Genomic DNA, 19,256 nt, shown 5'->3' on the forward strand with positions numbered 1-19,256 from the left:
GAGTATCCTACAGAAAAACTTTGTGTGAGGTATTTGGCTGAACCTTTGTGTGAGTTATTGGGCTGAAACTTTGTGTGAGTATCCTTCAGAAAAAAAACTTAGTGTGATTTATTGGGCTGAAACTTAGTGTGAGGTATTGGGCCGAAACTTTGTGTGAGGTATTGGGCTGAAACTTTGTGTGAGGTATTGGACTGAAACTTTGTGTGAAGTATTGGGCTGAAAATGTGTGTGAGGAATTGGGCTGAAACTTTGTGTGAGGTATTGGGCTGAAATTTTGTGTGGCGTATTGGGCTGAAATTTTGTGTGAGTATCCTACAGAAATTCTTTGTGTCATTGCTGTTAATTGGTTATGAATTTGATTGTCCTAAGTGAACATATACTTTATTTCAGAGTGCTCAACAATGGGATTGTGTAAGAGAAAAGACAGCCAGCCAGAAATCAAAGATCCTGCAGCAATGGGGGATGGCAAAGTTGTTCTGAAAAAGCAGATTAACCTATTCCAGGGTGTCGCAATTATTGTAGGTATCATAGTGGGCTCAGGAATCTTTGTCTCACCTGTGGGAATTCTCCAAAATGTTCGTTCCGTCGGTATGTCGTTTGTGCTATGGGTCATCTGCGGTATATACAACGCACTGGGAGCCGTGTGCTATGCGGAACTAGGTACGATGATTCCACAAGGGGGAGGTGAATACATATACATCAGGAGAGCGTTCGGGGATATCGCCTCGTTTGTCTGCCTGTGGATAGACTTCGTGCTGATATGCCCAGTAGGCATTGCTGCGATGGGTCTCATGTTCTCCGTGTATCTGTTAAAGCCAATATATCCAGACTGTGATGTACCAGAACTGCCACAGAGATTACTTGGAGGTCTTATAACATGTAAGTACTTTTTCGTATTGGGGTATTTTGAACTGCACACTTTATGAAGCTGCTGAGAGGAAATTAAAAGCTTATGAACCATAGCTGTTCAGGCTATAGATTTGTAGTTACTTCCTTTTACAAAAATACTTTTATATAAATATCAATTATTCATTATTTATGCCTCCTTGAAGTTGGAGACATTCAGCAATTTCTTTCCTTCTGTGTAAAGTACAGGAAGAAGGCACTTTCCCAATAAGCAATTGAGTAAGAAAATACTACAAATTGTCCAACTGCTGTCAATAAATTCCCAATTCAAGGTTGTTGTTGTTAGCTCACCTGTCACAAAGTGACATGGTGAGCTTATGTGACCGTGTGATGTCCGGCGTCCGTATGTGTGTGTGTGCGTCCGTCCGTCAACAATTTGTTTGTGTAGACAGTAGAGGTCACAGTTTTCATCCAATCTTTATGCAATTTGGTCAGAATGTTCATTTTGATTAAATCTGGGTTGGGATTATATTTGGGTCATCTGGGGTCAAAAACTAGGTCACTAGGTCAAAAACTAGGTCACATAATAGGTCAAATACTAGAAAAACCTTGTGTTGACAATAGAGGTCGCAGTTTTCATCCAATCTTTATGAAATTTGGTCAGAATGTTTATCTTGATGAAATCTGGGTTGGGATTGTATTTGGATCATCTGGGATCAAAAAATAGGTAAAAAACTAGGTCAAATAATAGAAAACCTTGTGTATACAGTAGAGGTCACAGTTTTCATCCAATCTTTATGAAATTTGGTCAGAATGTTTATCTTGATGAAATCTGGGTTGGCATTGTATTTGGTTCATCTGGGGTCAAAAACCAGGTCACTAGGTCAAAAACTAGGTCAAGTAGTAGAAAAACCTTGTGTAGACAGTAGAGGTCACAGTTTTCATCCAATCTTTATGAAATTTGCTCAGAATGTTTATCTTGATAAAATCTGGGTTGGGATTGTATTTTGGTCAACTGGGGTCAAAAACTAGGTCACTAGGTCAAAAACTATGTCAAATAATAGAAAAACCTTGTGTAGACAATAGAGGTTGCAGTTTTCATACAATCTTTATGAAATTTGGTCAGAATGTTTATCTTGATGAAATCTGGGTTGGGATTGTATTTGGGTCATCTGAGGTCAAAAACTAGGTCACTAGGTCAAATTATAGTAAAACCATCAACAATTTGTTTGAGTCACAGTTTTCATCCAATCTTTATGAAATTTTGTCAGAATGTTTATCTTGATGAAATCTGGGTTGGGATTGTATTTGGGTCATCTGGGGTCAAAAACTAGGTCACTAGGTCAAATAATAGAAAAACCTTGTATAGACAATAGAGGTCGCAGTTTTCATCCAATCTGTGTTAAATTTGGTCAGAATGTTTATCTTGATGAAATCTGGGTTGGGATTGTACTTTGGTCACCTGGGGTCAAAAACTAGGTCACTAGGTCAAATAATAGAAAAACCTTGTGCAGACAATAGAGGTCACAGTTTTCATGTAATCTTTATGAAATTTGGTCAGAATGTTTATCTTGATGAAATCTGGGTTGGGATTGTATTTGGTTAGTCAGGTGAGCGATTCAGGGCCATCTTGGCCATCTTGTTTATGCTCCCCATTTATATATATATATATTATATATCAGTGTCCGACAAATTTCTTATTTTTCAGGTAGCCCACTGGGCTACCAATAAAAATATTTGGTAGCCCATAAAATTTTCCTACAAAATGATAAGAGGCAGGTTTTCATCTTTATTTTATTTCTTCATTTACATATACATAGTATGTATAAATACATATACATAAAACAGCAAGTAGTCTGATGTACACAGTCAATATCGTAAATTAATGTTACAGTACAGGCACCATGTACTTAAATGTAAATGTACCAAAGAAAATCATATATTACATGTAGATATTACATGTATGTGCACATGTATGTTTACTTAAATTCGGACAGCACGTTAAGTTGTAAACGTAAATAAAGCGTTTAGATGATCAATACGATTGACTGGTATGGTGTTAATCAATGCAATTGCCCTTTTTAACAACAAATACCGAGTTTCAAGAAATCAAGAGTATTAAATCATTTATTTACTTGTGTCCGACTTTAAGTACTGTCCGAATTTACGTATTGCATCCGTATGTTATGACACTTGTGTGCAGTCAGTATACAATACAATAATTGATTCAATAATGAAGGAACTGATACAGCGTAACGGTAAGGATACAGCATGTTTACATGATATTTTATTAAGAGAAAATGACAATGCCAAATAATTCGCGAGATACCCCGGTACTTCAGTTGAAATTCACAACGAAACTTTTAATGGAAATTAAATGATCTCAATGTTGTACCCGCTACAAAATTTTTATTTATAAATAAATACACCCACGCCAATTTTCGCGCGCTTTTTATCAGGACAAAGAAATTCATTTCTTAAATGTAGAATTTTGTAACCTAAAATAGCTGTACACAACGCGTGCAAACCGTGGCAGGTTATTTACGCATGTTGCAATACAAAGGTCCTGATTGGGAGCTTATTTCATCATATCTTTAATTAGAACCATATGTTGAAATTCATTTGACACTTTAGAAAATTTCAAACGTTTGTGTTTATGACTCTTATCGTCTATATTACCCACCCATAATTTGGTTTAAAAAATATAAATCGGGCATATATAATATGGGATTACTGATTAACAGTCCATTAATCCAACTATTAATTGACAATGCAAACTAATTAGCAGGTGTTAACCGCGTTCACAAAGTTGTCATTAATATTCATTTTCGGTTTCGTTACCGTTTTGAAGAATCCGCTATTGTTTTGATTTATTTAATGTTTGGCGTCCTTGGATATTTAACGACATCAAAAACGTTGTCGCTATTACTCATTGTTGCGGTTAACAAAGAATTCCAAACTGCGAAATGATGTTGCATCATGTGCGCCAACTATCCAACCGGCTCTCATTATATTATTAGCAGACGAAAAATGTTGATTCTGATTGGATGGTTAAAATACACTGTTACTGTTTAAGACATTACCGCAAGTGATCGGTAACTGATTAGATAATTGATTGCACTTTGTTATCGGATTATAAGCAATACACAGTGTACAAACACATGGTCAGCGTGTTTATTCTACGTATGTCTGTCAATAAACCAGGCTACCGCTCTTATAGATTTATAGTAGCCCGGCGGGCGTCAGCTGGAAAATTTTAGTAGCCCGATGAAAAATTTCGGTAGCCCCCGGGCAATGGATTTGTAGGACACTGAATATATATATATGTATATATATATATATATATGGGGAGCATATAGTTGCCAGTTTGTCCTTCCGCACTTCCGTACTTCCGTACGGTCACACTTTTGTTACAGTTTCTCATAGCACCTTCAATACTTTACCGATCTCTTTCATATTTGGCATGTAGATACCTTGCATGGACCTCTACCTTTTGATGACGTTTGAGGTCACTGGGGTCAAGGTTACCAAGGCTTATAATAGACTTGTTACAGTTTCTCATAGCACCTTCAATACTTTACCAATCTCTTTCATATTTGGCATGTAGATACCTTGCATGGACCTCTACCTTTTGATGACGTTTGAGGTCACTGGGGTCAAGGTCACCAAGGCTAATAATAGACTTGTTACAGTTTCTCATAGCACCTTCAATACTTTACCGATCTCTTTCATATTTGGCATGTAGATACCTTGCATGGACCTCTACCTTTTGGTGACGTTTGAGGTCACTGGGGTCAAGGTCACCAAGGCTAATAATAGACTTGTTACAGTTTCTCATAGCACCTTCAATTATTTACCGATCTCTTTCATATTTGGCATGTAGGTACCTTGCATGGACCTCTACCTTTTGATGAGGTTTGATGTCACTGTGGTCAAGGTCACTGAGGCTAATAATAAATTTTTCCTTCACACTTTTGTTACAGTTTCTCATAGCACCTTCAATTCTTTACCGATCTCTTTCATATTTGGCATGTAGGCATCTTGCATGGACCTCTACCTTTAAATGAGGTTTGAGGTCACTGGGGTCAAGGTCACCGAGGCTAATAATATAGGTGGTTATTAAAACATTCATGTAGATTGACAAGGCGCATCATCGGGGAGCATCCATCAGTTTCACTGATATTCTTGTTTGTTAATCAAAACCTGCTTTATAATAAAATCGTCAGATACATTTAGACAAAATAATGCCACTTTATAATGCAACTTAAGATAACAGACTCTTCAAGGATTATATTTATTTCTGTCTGAAGTAAAATTTTATATGATGATGCAATCCATTTTGAAAATGACTGTACAGTTTGTGTACTCTTGAATCTATTGTTCATGTATTTTTTTTGTAAATGCTTTTAAATAGCCTTGAGACAAAAGTTTTATTCAAGGGTTTTAAAGCCTTTTTGAATACAGCCAAAGAACATAGTGTTTTATAAGTCCATAATATGTAAGATCTTCTGATTATCAATGATTGACTTAAAATGATATATACACATTTTGATATTGTGCTTGGGGAGGGGTACACAAGCAGCTGTTTTGTGCTCCAATTATGGGTCAGATAATGTATTATTGTATTGGAAGTCATTTACAATGACTGCTGTTTAAGACTTGAAAGCTAGATCTTATGGCGTAATTCCAGTTGGCATGCAACCAAGATATATTTGGTTTGATCTGTCAGTTGTATTTTGTTTACAATCTTTATTTTCAAGGTTGAACACTAAGGTTGAATAAAAATACATGTTTGATTGTTGAAAATAAACCTTGACATTAATATATTGAATTACCAAAGTTTGTAGGTTTTTTAATTGAAATTATTTTTTTGTTAACTAAAAACTGTAACTTTTAGTATTGTATATAAAGTGTACTAACAGTCATAGTTCAGTAGCAAACATTATGGAATTATGAAAAAAACAATTATTTCATTTATTTGTAATAGTGACATTGTTCAGTCTATACATTTCCATTGCAGTTACATGTATGGGAAAAATGCATGTGAGAAACTGCACATCTACTTCCAGTTCTTGTTGCATGTTTAAAATATCATTCCATGTTGACATATATAGCATAATGTTATCTGCCCTGTTCCCACACTTTCCATTGTAAGTCTGCAAATTCAGGACAGCTGTGACAAGCAAAGGCCAGGCGCTGTGCATGATGCCTTTAAAGGGCTTCATGTTGTGCACCACTGTGATCTGTGTGTTGCCTTGTGATTTCAGTTTAAGAAGATACCTTTTTATATCAGCAAAATAACATGATAAATAGCAGATTGCAGTTCACACACATGTTGACTCATGCAATCCATTTTATCTCTGACTTGATGACATCTAAAGTAAAAAACATGTGAATCATTTCATCATAAACATAATTTTTTTATTTCAAGATTTTAAAAATATGTTTAATAGTAATAATTTGACATCACAACATAATTGTACCTGTTTGCAGAAACTTAATTCCCTTAACAGTTAACTTAAGCTTTTTGACCACTCATATTTTTCGTATTGAAGTTTAAGAATAATGATCTACTATCTAGTTGCGGTTGTACTCCTGGTTTAAAAAAATGGACTTAAATCTCAGAATTCGATACGTTCGAGTATTTTCCCAAAAGTAATTACGAGTGATGTCCCAAGTACACTTAAGGCGACTTTAATTAATTGTTAGGCATATACATGTATATTTACTGACAATCTGACATACCAATTATGTACAAAAATATATTTTAGCAAGCACACAATCCATATGATAACAATAATTGGTAAATGTTAAACGAAAAAAACACTGGTTTGTAACTAAAAGATACATTCAAAGTTCTGTTTTATCAATAAAATGCAACATTGAGCAGTGCTCCAGCTAGGATTTAAAAAGGGCAGGGTGGCTTTTTTGCCAAAAGGGCACTTTTGAGGCGCAAAATTTTGTCAAAAGGGCACTTTCGAGTGCGCATGCTTTTCTGGAATGTTTCCGCATGCATGTTAATTTATATGTAATTAATAATTGTTAGAATATATTATTCCCATTATTATTAAAGTTTAAACCATTTAAATATATAATGTCTACAATGAGAAATAAATTAGTTACTTGTAATGTAATAAGAGATTTATCTATTATCATATGTATTTTTTTTTTATATATTTTTTAATTTATTTTATTTTTTGGGGGGGAGGGGGCAGGGCGGAGGTTCAGGAGGGAAGGGCGGAGGTTCGGTAGGGCAGGGCGGGGCGCCCTCAAATTTAGGCCTAGCTGGAGCACTGATTTAGTTAGTAAGTTTCCCTATGCAGCTCTATGGTACATGTAGATAGAATATTGACAACTTGACAACACTAAGTTATGAATTTTAAAGTATTTGGGATGAAAAATCAAATACACTAATGTCCAAACATGAAGACTTCACAATGCGAATTTTCCCAATTTCAGGGTTTTTCGAGCTAATTTTTCCCAATTGGGCCGGTACCGGTAAGTTCCCCAATTGGGCTAAAAAAATCGCTGGTGTAAAGTCACCAGATTTTGGTTGTGAACAGTTTGTAGTGACATATTCACAACAAAGAGAGGTAAAACTAATTTGTGCAAGGGAGGCCCACAAGGTAGAAAATGATAGCTCACACACGCTGTAATGGCTATATCTCTTGAATCTTTCCCCCCCCCCTCCCCCCCCCCCCCCCCCCCCCCCCAAACAAAAAAATAGGTTGCCAATGATAGCAACAGATGCTTTTAATGGAGATGGTAATCTTACATCATGAGGTGACTGAGGTTAGCTCATGGTCGAAGGCCTACTGAACAGTAATCGATATATCACAGCTGAATAAATTTCCATTATCTTTGCAAGAGATTTACTTGTTGAACAAAGGCAAATAATTCTCTGGTACATCATGAGTACATGGCTGACATGAGAAATGGCACACTGTAAAGTGGATAAATCTTCTCTATGTAACCCAGACCTGTTGTTTTCTTTCATAAATGATTGTAAAATTTATAGTACTAGTATCTTTCATATTCTCTTCACAATAAAAATCAAGGTAAGACCATGTTATATGTAACTTCTCTTTTTCTTGACAAACTTGTTGCCCCATGTTTAAGCATCAAGATTGGTATATGATCATCTAGTAGTCTAGTACACCATTGAGAACTTGGTATACAGGTCCTTTACATTTGATCGTTGTTTTGCAGGAAATAATTCATTGTGCAACAGCGCACTAGGGCATTTAATCTGGCTTAGTCTGCAATTACTTGATCTGTTAAATCATGATGGCTATTTGAACTTTTAGAACACATCAAGCAAATCATCATAAATATGCTCTTTGAACTTACACTTTAATGTCATTAAGCAAATCACCATAGATACAGTGTTGAAAATAGCAGTGAAGAACTTGTTGGATATGTCAGTATTTACTTGAAAATTGACGAATGAAAAGGGACACAAAAGAGTGGGACATCAAAATGGAAGGGGGCCTCACGTTTTTAAAGATGAGGCATATAAATGGAAGGGGGGCCCCACTGCCACTCTTTTTTAGCTAAGTTGCTAAAATGGGTATTGTTGTTATAAGGCCCGATTAAGGGATTAACTATTCTTACTACCTCTGTATCCACTTTAAAGTCATGGAAGGTTTTCAAGGTTTTATTAGCGGAAAACAATGACTCCTCATCAGAGTATGCAGTTGCAGAGGCCTGTCTGGAGCAACAGTGTAAGGATGTGTTCTAAATTCTATTTACGCCTTGACTTGTCTAATATTGCATTTGGTTTGGTTTCAGGTCTCCTGATAGCTGTAAACTGTGTGAATGTGAAGTGGGCAACCAAGGTCCAGGTTGTGATTACCATCAGTAAACTAGTGGCATTGGCAACCATCATCATTATAGGCTTCTACTTCATTGCCAAAGGTATGCTCATAGAACCAGTTTCACAACAGCAGGGATTTTTTTTTTTTACCTGTATACACTATGCAATTTTGTGCAGTTGATTCATTAATAAAAAGGCAGTGAATCCTCAGTAGGCATAAGATGAACATACAATTTGTTTTTCATGAGCCCCAAATAATCTGAGATGAAAACATGTTTAAAAATATTCTTTTTAAAACATTGTTTTCTTTCTAAAATTCACACGGTGTCTCTTGTAAACATGTTTTTTTCACACACACCAGTCTAACAATTGCTCTGGTAATTGGCAGCAGATTGTGCATCAAAGCATAATTTTTAGCTCAACTTTTATATATGAAATATATATAGTGGAGCTATCCTACTCACCCCGGCGTCGGCGTCTGTCTCTGCGTTAGCGTGCAAATGTTAAAGTTTTCGTTCTACCCCAATTATTTTCATTGTCCCTTGACATATTGCTTTCATATTTTGCATACTTGTTTACCAACATGACCCCAACCTATAAACAAGAGCAGACAACTCTATCAAGCATTTTTTTTATAATTATGGCCCCTTTTCCACTTAGAATATGCAGCAAATGTTAAAGTTTGTGTACTACCCCGAATATTTTCAATGTCCCTTGACATATTGCTTTCATATTTTGCATACTTGTTTACCATCATGACCCCAACCTACAAACAAGAGCAGACAACTGTATCAAGCATTTTGACAAAATTATTGCCCCTTTTATACTTAGAATATGCATATTATTGATATATCTATGTTATAGTTTGTGTACTACCCCAAATATTTCCTATATCCTTTGACATATTGCTTTTATATTTTGCATACTTGTTTACCAACATGACCCCAACCTATAAACAAGAGCAGACAACTGTATCAAGCATTTTGACAGAATTATGGCCCCTTTTCAACTTATATAATTTAACATTTTGCTTAAATTGACATAACTTCTTTATTTGTGATCACATTTTATTAGTACTTTCACAAAACAACACTTACCAGAATACCACAATGGATTCCACCCAAACAAAACTCCACGCCCCAACCCAGAATCCCTGCCCCCCCACCTCCCCCCCCCCCAAAAATTTTTTTTTTTCCTTTTTTTTTTATTTTTGAAAGATCATCTTATAAATGGCCACACCCCACATTATCTATCACCCCCCCCCCCCTACCCCCCCCCATTAAATTTTTATTTTTTTTCCTTTTTTTTTATTTTTGAAAGATCGTCTAATAAATTATTGAATATGAACAATTTCCCCATGATGGCTTACGTTATACTGTCAAGCACTCGAATAGTCGAGCGCGCTGTCCTCGGACAGCTCTTGTTTTTATCTACATTCACTTTCTCATGCAAAATAGAACAATACCTGTAGATAATTATAACAAAAATTCCGTAAAAAACCCCACTATTCCACACATAATTTATGACCTTGGTCTTGACCTTATGTATCAGTTCTCATGAAGATATCTTGCTGTTGCAGGTGAGACGGAGAGCTTCCAAGACAGCTTTGCAGACAGTGACACCAGTGCGGGGGCCATCGCTCTGTCCTTCTACTCTGGGTTCTGGGCTTACAGTGGATGGTGGGTCGTCTCAAACACTTCACGTTATATACCCTTTACACCTCTTGCCTTTATTTCGTCTTTTTTTTAAGTTTAATGTTTCAATGTTCTAACATGATGACACAAAATCTTACATACATTTCTTTCTTGCAAATGGAGTTAAATCAAGTAAAAGAAGCCTGTGCACAATTTCTTTCCATTCCGCTCTTTTTGTGGAACTGTGCACTATTTCCTTGTTAACATATGTGAGAATCAAAATTTGATGAGAGCATACATTTTGATCTTTTAGTTGGCTTTCTTTGAGGTTATTGCTCATCAAACGAATTGTTTTATTGGAAACAGATAATGTTCAATTGTTTATTTGTTAACTGATACGGCAACCATACAAATTCTGTCACATAGGTAGGATATTGGGAAAATATTTATTCGTAAATACAGACCATTGAACTCAAATTTATCTAAGAGAGCTGATCATATTATATGATTGTTTTTAACCAGGTTTTCCGAAGGAAAAAACTGGTTATTAGATTGGCGAATGCGGGCGGGCTGGCGGGCGGGCGGAACAAGCTTGTCCGGGCCATAACTTTGTCGTTCATTGTGAGATTTTAAAATCATTTGGCACATTTGTTAACCATCATTAGACGGTGTGTCGCGCGAAAAAATTACGTCAATATCTCGAAGGTCAAGGTCACACTTTGAGTTCAAAGGTAAAAAATAGCCATAAATGAGCTTGTCTGGGCTATAACTATGTCATTCATTATGAGATTTTAAAATCATTTGGCACATTTGTTCACCATCATGGTACGGTGTGTCGCACGAAAGAATCGCGTCAATATCTCCAATGTCAAGGTCGCCACGACTAAAAATAGATTTATTTTAAAACAAACTTACAAAGGGGGTTAATTTTGTTTGTTCCTTTCAAAAGTTCAGTTTGAGTTGTCTCCCTTTATCAGATTTTTTTTCACAATGAAAACCTGGTTTTGTGACAATTTTGTCCCTTGTTTATAACTTGTGCAAGTGTTTTTATCCCATGTACCTGCATACTGTTACATGTGTCTATTGAGTTACTTTGGTGTTGCCAGTTGCCTATATATCATAGTTTATAGGAAATGGTCTGATACACTTATAAATTGCTTTTTTGCACAGACACATTGTTTTTCTCGTCAGACACCATGTATTTCAATGTGAAGCCAGCAGGGTTGATACCTTTTACTATAAAATGATGTGTTAGGTGAAAACAAATTATTATATTGACTATCATACTGGTGGTATTTCCATGCACTTTATTCAACATTTGATGCTTGGTTAACACTGATAATGTATTCCCATGATTCACTCCTGAAGTATCACCAGCAATGACATGGGCAGAAGATGCTTTATGGTTGATACTAACAAAATAGTAATACTTTGCCAATTTCAAAGAGATTGTTTATATTTTATTTTTTATATTTGTTTATATTTTTGTTGGTAATATGTAAATTAAAATTGTGTTATGAATAAAAAAAATTGGATAGTGGCCAAAGTCATTTATATAAAAAGATTCTTTTTAGATCTCATATAAGTCTGTCATGTTACACAGGTCTTGCATGTAAAATTGGGTTGTATTATTTATCCCAAGCCATAAACATGCATTCTGTAATTAAATCAAAAGCATTAATTTATCAGTTGATTGTTATCGAAAATAATGGATTGCTTTTCCAGATATCATTCAAATCTATCTTTTAAAGCAGGTCTTGCATGTAATTGTTATCTTTCATTCAAGGCCAAAACATGCACCGGTATTGTGTCATTCTATCAGTAGCATGCATTCAACATGTGATTTACATGCATTTCTCAATACTATTATCAGGCTTCTTGCTGCCTATCGCAATAACCGCCAAATGAGACGATGTTTTAAAAGTGGTGTTTAAATATTGAATTCGGCAAAGTAAATTGTGAAAACTATTTAGATTCTTCGTTACAAAATCCCCAATGTTTAAAACCTTTATGGGGATTTTCCAAGTGTGAAGATACATAATTATGAAAACACTGTCAACAAGTACGGCTTGAATAGTTGTGTCAGCATCTGTCCTCATACATGGTGTGATGCTGTAAGAATTAAATTTGCTTTAAATAACTGGCTGCAGTGGCTCATTGTCATTAAAAAAGGTGTTGGTTTATAAAAATGGGCAAGAATGATTCCAAAAGCCACATATTTTTCAGTGAGAGCCCTGATAATGCATTTATTATGCCCCCCTTCGAAGAAGAGGGGGTATATTGTTTTTACTCATGTTGGTCCGTCCACCAGATGGTTTCTGGATGATAACTCAAGAACGCTTAGGCCTAGGATCATGACACTTCATAGGAACATTGATCATGACTGGCAGATGACCCCTATTGATTTTCAGGTCACTAGGTCAAAGGTTAAGGTCACAGTGACTCAAAATGGTAAAATGGTTTCCGGATGATAACTCAAGAATGCTTACACCTAGGATCATGAAACTTCATAGGTTCATTGATCATGACTGGCAGATGACCCCTATTATTTTCAGGTCACTAGGTCAAAGGTCAAGATCACAATGACTCGAAACAGTAAAATGGTTTCCTGATTATGACTCAAGAATAATAAGGCCTAGGATCATGAAACTTCATAGGTACATTGATCATGACTGGCAGATGACCCCTATTGATTTTCAGGTCACTAGGTCAATGGTCAATGTCACAGTGACAAAAAACATATTCACACAATGGCTGCGACTACAACTGACAGCCTATATGGGGGGCATGCATGTTTTACAAACAGCCCTTGTTTGTATTCAAAACCAATTGTATCATATTGGTTAATAATTACAGATTTACAACATGTTCATGTAGCGTACATGATTTACAAATTAGCAGATTCCAGCTAGTTACTTTGTCTCTGCAACTAGTTCAAGATGTACATTCAAATAATTATAACATTTAAAAAATGTATTAACAATTTCCCTAATTTGATTCAAACAGGAGACTTTTTACATTTAAACAATATTTGAAAACCATTTGACCATTCAAGCTTATGTATTTGGTTGTGTATTTGAAACACATTGTAAGTGACACAAGTTTTTGCTGAAAATCTGTTATTAATTTTTTTCTAAATTAAAGTAATTTGCTTATCTTTGTGAACAGGACATATAACTTTATTAATGTTAATGTCTCCTCCAGATGTCTGATATTAAGTACATTTCAGGAGTTACCTGAATTTCCTTGTGGATGAAATGGTCAACCCTGTAAGGTGAGACAAACTGCACTTCAGTGCTTTATTCTTTGAAGAATCATATGATGCTGATGTGTTCAGGGCTTTTTTGCCTGTTTTTGTGAAGTGGCCTTGGCCCCCCATTTTGTGAAAAAATGAGTCAAGAACTGTTCATAATTGTGAAAAAATTAGTTGCGAACTTTCTAAAATTGTGAACAAAATCCCTCAACAAATTGTATGTGGCGGGGATATCAATTCAACATATTTACTTGTTTATTAATGCTTTGGAATTTCTTTAGCATTACAAAATTCATCCAACAAATTGAGTTGTATGTATTTTGCTAACAATAAAAGTGATTTCCTTTTAGATGATTTCTTCCTTTGATATTTCTTCACAAATAATTCTTAACATAAAGGATCTGTTCAATAACGAAGAGTTTTGGTGAACCCAGTAAATGGGGATGGGGGATATCCTGCCCTAAGGTGATAGCAAAATCAAGCCTACTATCTGTTTGATAATTATTTTATAAACTCCATTTCAGTACTAAGACTACAATTTCTTTATAGACTACATTTCAGTAATAATACTAACATAAATCATTCTGATCGTCTAGATTTATAGACTATATTTTAGTACTAAGAATAACATAAATCTGGTGTTGATTATGCAGAAACCTGCCGCTGGCCATCTTCATCTCCATGACACTGGTGATCTGCGTGTACCTGCTGGCCAACGTCGCCTACCTCGGAGTGCTTTCCCCTCTCCAGATGCTTTCCTCACCTGCTGTCGCTGTGGTAACACATCACTCAGTTTGGACATTAAAAGATTGAGTCTCCCTCTGTGAAAAAGGGGTTAAATGAATGTTTTATGGTATAGCGAAATTCCATCTAGGACTGCACAGGCTAATCTGGGACGACACTTTTCGCACATGCATTAAGACTTTCTTTCTCAGAACGAGGCTCAAATATTGACAGTTTATATATAAAGCTGGGCAAGGCTGTAAACTTTGATGTTGTTGTTTGTCGCACAACTCAAGTTTTGTCATAGCACTCTTTCGCCACTCATTTGATGTTGAATGCTGGCGCGATTATCTCTGTGAAACTGGATTTGTTTATGAAAGTTGTAAAAAAGGGGGAAAAAGTATTGATTTACATGAACAAAAGTAGGGTTTGTTATATTTGATATATTGGATATCACAAAATACCAGATAAAAAAATATTGTAGTCAAAATTGGTATTTTAGAGAGGTAAAAGGATCCAGTAAATGAACTTTTGGCCCATGGAGGATGTGATATGTCCTTAGTGGAATTAATACCTGTTTAATTCACTACTGTGGTTGTTTTTTTTTAATTCACACTACTGTGGTTGTTGCTAGATGTATTATATTTACAGCCAATATTGTGATATTATCGTGTTGAATTGTTTGTTACATGTCTAATAGCAAGAATACTAAATTTTTTGCTAGCCTACTAACCCAAGTTTAGCAGATAAGCAGTAAAATTCTTTACCAGATGTTTTATCACTAGAAGCATTTAAAAATTTCAAAGTGTTGATCCCTATCAACAAAACTTGCCAAACAACATAAGTGTATGTACTTACCTGAATAAAGTTGGTGAATGTATGTGCAAATGTACGTGATCCTTTCTGCAGACATTTGCTGATCAGACACTTGGACCCCTGAAGTGGGTCATGCCAATCCTGATTGCCATATCTGTAAGCGGCACAATGAATGGAACAGCCCTTTCCATGTCAAGGTACTAGCAGTGGTGTGAATACTGTCACCATTCAGGCATTGAAGAATTTTTCCAGAGCCACTCGCCCTGCAGGGCGAGTAGGCCTGACAATCCACTCGCCCTTCACTTTAATCTACTCGCCCTGCATTAAAAAAAAATAAATATCTATATTTATAGTTATGATCAACCAGAACCTTTTTAACCGACGTAACATAGTGACACTAAACAAATACATTCTAGGTCTTTGTTAATAATTATTGTTTCTGTTTATTTTTACTTAAATATAAGAAGACTTAAAATTAACCAGTCATGTATTATTTTTTATTGATATTTACATTAAAATGAAATTTTATTCTTCACGGAATGACCAATATATTTAACTGTTTTTTTTTAATACTTTTTATCGATTAGCTCAGAGCACTGACATCTACGAAAAGAGCGCAGCAGATTTCGAGAATTATTTTTACTGTGCCCGTGACGTCATTTTTCATTGTCAAAACGAAAGTGCAGTTTCTTTGTGTACTAAACCTATTTTTTGTTCATTCAAAAAATTGTTCGCATTTTGTATCGATGTGGCAGGAGTTCTGGAACTGAATTTATATTTCTCAACTTCAAAAAAACAGCACTCCCCCGGTTGGTCGAGTATTTAACAAACTTAAATGCCCGACCGTCAACTTCACTCGCATATGCAAGCGATCTAGTGGATTCTTCAATGTCTGCCATTTGCCACTCAGAAGTAAAGTGACTATTGCTATGTGAAAACCAGCCTAAAACTATAATAGCTTGCAAATAACTCGCACTCTTTTCAGGTTTTATGCTGTCTGCTGCTTATCAGTATCTAAGGGTTGAAAATTAAGTCTTTAAAAACTCAATCAAAGAAGAAAGGTCCCAAATTTAATTTGATTTCCTATGGGACTACAAACATGTCAAAGTGGGTATCAGAATGTAAAGGGTTTACTGGGAGAGTTTTAGGCTTGCTAATAAACAGTGTGGTTATTTAGTAATGGCAAAGTTTGGCCCAAAAGTTTACATGAAAAAGGCCTGTAAACTAGTATTGATGAAAGGAGCAACTGACTATAGGAATATGACTTATGAGATTTGTCTGTGCTGGTCCCAAGATGTAAGATATTTTTGTCCCCTACTGGTTTCACCAGAGGGGACTTATGGTTTGCGCTCTGTAAGTCTGTCTGTCACACTTTTCTGGATCCTGCGATAACTTAAAAAGTTCTTCATATTTTTTCATGAAACTTAACTTGAAACATGGATAGATGGCAATATGGACATTTTGCATGTCATATCATTTTGTTCCTTCACGCAAAATTCTGGTTGCTATGGCAACAAATAAAAAAACAAAAATTCTGACAATGGTGGAGCTGGTAGGGGACATATATTGCTTGGCAGTAGTCTTGTTATACATGAAATTAGCATTTCAGTAATCTTCAGTATATGCCTATTGAATAGGAATAAGTTGTAATCTTCAATACCAGCAAATTGAATGAAAAATGAGTACAAATAGGTTTGAATATGGATTCTCTCATTGAACAATCTGTTTATCTTGGCAATTTTGGAAGTGTTGACGAAGAACAACTGTATTGTTCTTGTGGTGTTTTAAAGAATACCAAGAATCATTGAATAAAGAGTCAAACAATAAAACATATGTTTAGGCACTAAAATACTTTCTTATTTTTCAGACTTTTCTTCATTGGTGCTGGCAACGGACATCTGCCTCAGTTTGTCTCCATGATCAACTACAAGCGACTCACACCCATGCCCTCTCTCCTTACAATTGTACGTAGTCCTTCCTGTCTAGAGATAGCTGAGATCAAACCCATGTCCTCTCTCCTTACAATTGTATGTAGTCCTTCCTGTCTAGAGATAGCCAAGATCAAACCCATGCCCTCTTTCCTTACAATTGTATGTAGCCCTTCCTGTCTAGAGATAGCTGAGATCACACCCATGCCCTCTCTCCTTACAAATTATGTAGTCCTTCCTGTCTAGAGATAGATGAGATCAAACCCATGCCCTCTCCTTACAATTGTATGTAGTCCCCTGTCTAGAGATAGCTGAGATCAGACCCATGCCTTCTCTCCTTACAAATGTATGTAGTCCTTCCTGTCTCGAGATAGCCAAGATCAAACCCATGCCCTCTCTCCTTACAATTGTATGTAGTCCTTCCTGTCTTAGAGATAGCTGAGATCAAACCCATGCCCTCTCTCCTTACAATTGTATGTAGCCCTTCCTGTCTAGAGATAGCTGAGATCAAACCCATGCCCTCTCTCCTTACAATTGTATGTAGCCCTTCCTGTCTAGAGATAGCTGAGATCAAACCCATGTCCTCTCTCCTTACAATTGTATGTAGTCCTTCCTGTCTAGAGATAGCTGAGATCAAACCCATGCCATCTCCTTACAATTGTATGTAGTCCTTCCTGTCTAGAGATAGCTGAGATCACACCCATGCCTTCTCTCCTTACAAATGTATGTAGTCCTTCCTGTCTCGAGATAGCCAAGATCAAACACATGCCCTCTCTCCTTACAATTGTATGTAGTCCTTCCTGTCTCGAGATAGCTGAGATCAAACCCATGCCCTCTCTCCTTACAATTGTATGTAGTCCTTCCTGTCTAGAGATTGCTGAGATCAGACCCATGTCCTCTCTCCTTACAATTGTATGTAGTCCTTCCTGTCTAGAGATAGCTGAGATCAAACCCATGCCCTCTTTCCTTACAATTGTATGTAGTCCTTCCTGTCTAGAGATAGCTGAGATCAAACCCATGCCCTCTTTCCTTACAATTGTATGTAGTCCTTCCTGTCTAGAGATAGCTGAGATCAAACCCATGCCCTCTTTCCTTACAATTGTATGTAGTCCTTCCTGTCTAGAGATAGCTGAGATCAAACCCATGCCCTCTTTCCTTACAATTGTATGTAGTCCTTCCTGTCTAGAGATAGCTGAGATCAAACCCATGCCCTCTCTCCTTACAATTGTATGTAGTCCTTCCTGTCTAGAGATAGCTGAGATCAAACCCATGCCCTCTCTCCTTACAATTGTATGTAGTCCTTCCTGTCTAGAGATAGCTGAGATCAAACCCATGCCCTCTCTCCTTACAATTGTATGTAGTCCTTCCTGTCTAGAGATAGCAGAGATCACACCCATGCCCTCTCATGTGAGAGGGGTGGGAATTCATTCCCTTGAAGGCTTCATTTTTAATGCTATAATTATGTAAGAAATGCTGATATTTGTTTATTTTGCATGATCTTTTTACTAGTGAAGAGTTTTTATCACCCAGAGAGAGACTATGGCATTTAAAAAAATCTCACCCTTGAGAAATATATTAACAAGGAACTTGTTTATATACAACAATTTATATCATTTGCAGCTGGTGTTGACATTGATATTCCAAAACAGCGGTGATATCTTTTACCTGATTGAGATGGAAGGCTTCGGGTTTGCGTCCATCCTTGTAATGACCTTTGCCAGTCATGTCTACCTGCGTTACAAGGAACCTGATCTTCCAAGGCCCATCAAGGTGATAAACAGGGCTTAAGTGTACCGTAATTACTCTTATGAAATCAGAAACACAAAATATTCCTGTAAAAAAAGTGTCAGAAAATTCTGAGATGCAAGAACAAATGCATACTGTAAGACTTGATAGGTCGGCTGTTTATCATCATATGTTAAATACAATGCCTTTTAGTGTATTTTATTATAGCAATTAATTAAATGAATTTTAAATCTTTTCACATGTTTCAATTATGTTTACATAAAATTGCACCAAGCTTTATTTTGTCAACCGAGTTAAAAAAATCAAAGATCAGCTCCTCTGCATATAGCTTGAATCTGTATATAATCAATTCAGATTATGATTTGTCTGTTTGTTCTTGAATCGTTGTCCTTATTCCATAAAATTTTGCAACTGGTGGTACACTTTTCTACAATTTTATCATAATTGGCACCAATTGACATCATACCATTATTTAATTAACCATATCAATATTA

General features: G+C 36.1%; 1 protein-coding gene and 1 long non-coding RNA gene across 3 annotated transcripts in view; one reads left to right on the forward strand and one right to left on the reverse strand.

Moving 5' to 3' along the window:
- LOC127879406 (large neutral amino acids transporter small subunit 1-like) overlaps window positions 1–19,256 on the forward strand; it is a 32,360-nt gene that overhangs the window by 2,805 nt on the left and 10,299 nt on the right. For both annotated transcript variants that reach the window (XM_052426190.1, XM_052426189.1), the window contains exons 2-9: window positions 391–879; window positions 8,638–8,763; window positions 10,242–10,341; window positions 13,526–13,570; window positions 14,203–14,326; window positions 15,182–15,285; window positions 16,956–17,052; window positions 18,637–18,786. In XM_052426190.1, the coding sequence (XP_052282150.1) occupies window positions 402–879; window positions 8,638–8,763; window positions 10,242–10,341; window positions 13,526–13,570; window positions 14,203–14,326; window positions 15,182–15,285; window positions 16,956–17,052; window positions 18,637–18,786 (1,224 nt within the window). In that variant the 5' untranslated portion in view covers window positions 391–401. The remainder of the gene's footprint in view (window positions 1–390; window positions 880–8,637; window positions 8,764–10,241; window positions 10,342–13,525; window positions 13,571–14,202; window positions 14,327–15,181; window positions 15,286–16,955; window positions 17,053–18,636; window positions 18,787–19,256) is intronic.
- LOC127879409 (uncharacterized) lies at window positions 14,132–15,281 on the reverse strand. The gene is made up of 2 exons (XR_008049048.1): window positions 15,131–15,281; window positions 14,132–14,370 (listed from the first exon to the last, which is right to left on the reverse strand). It is a non-coding gene; the product is annotated as an uncharacterized LOC127879409 (long non-coding RNA).

This window comes from Dreissena polymorpha, chromosome 4 (assembly GCF_020536995.1).
Source record: "Dreissena polymorpha isolate Duluth1 chromosome 4, UMN_Dpol_1.0, whole genome shotgun sequence".
Taxonomy (NCBI): Eukaryota; Metazoa; Mollusca; class Bivalvia; order Myida; family Dreissenidae; genus Dreissena; species Dreissena polymorpha.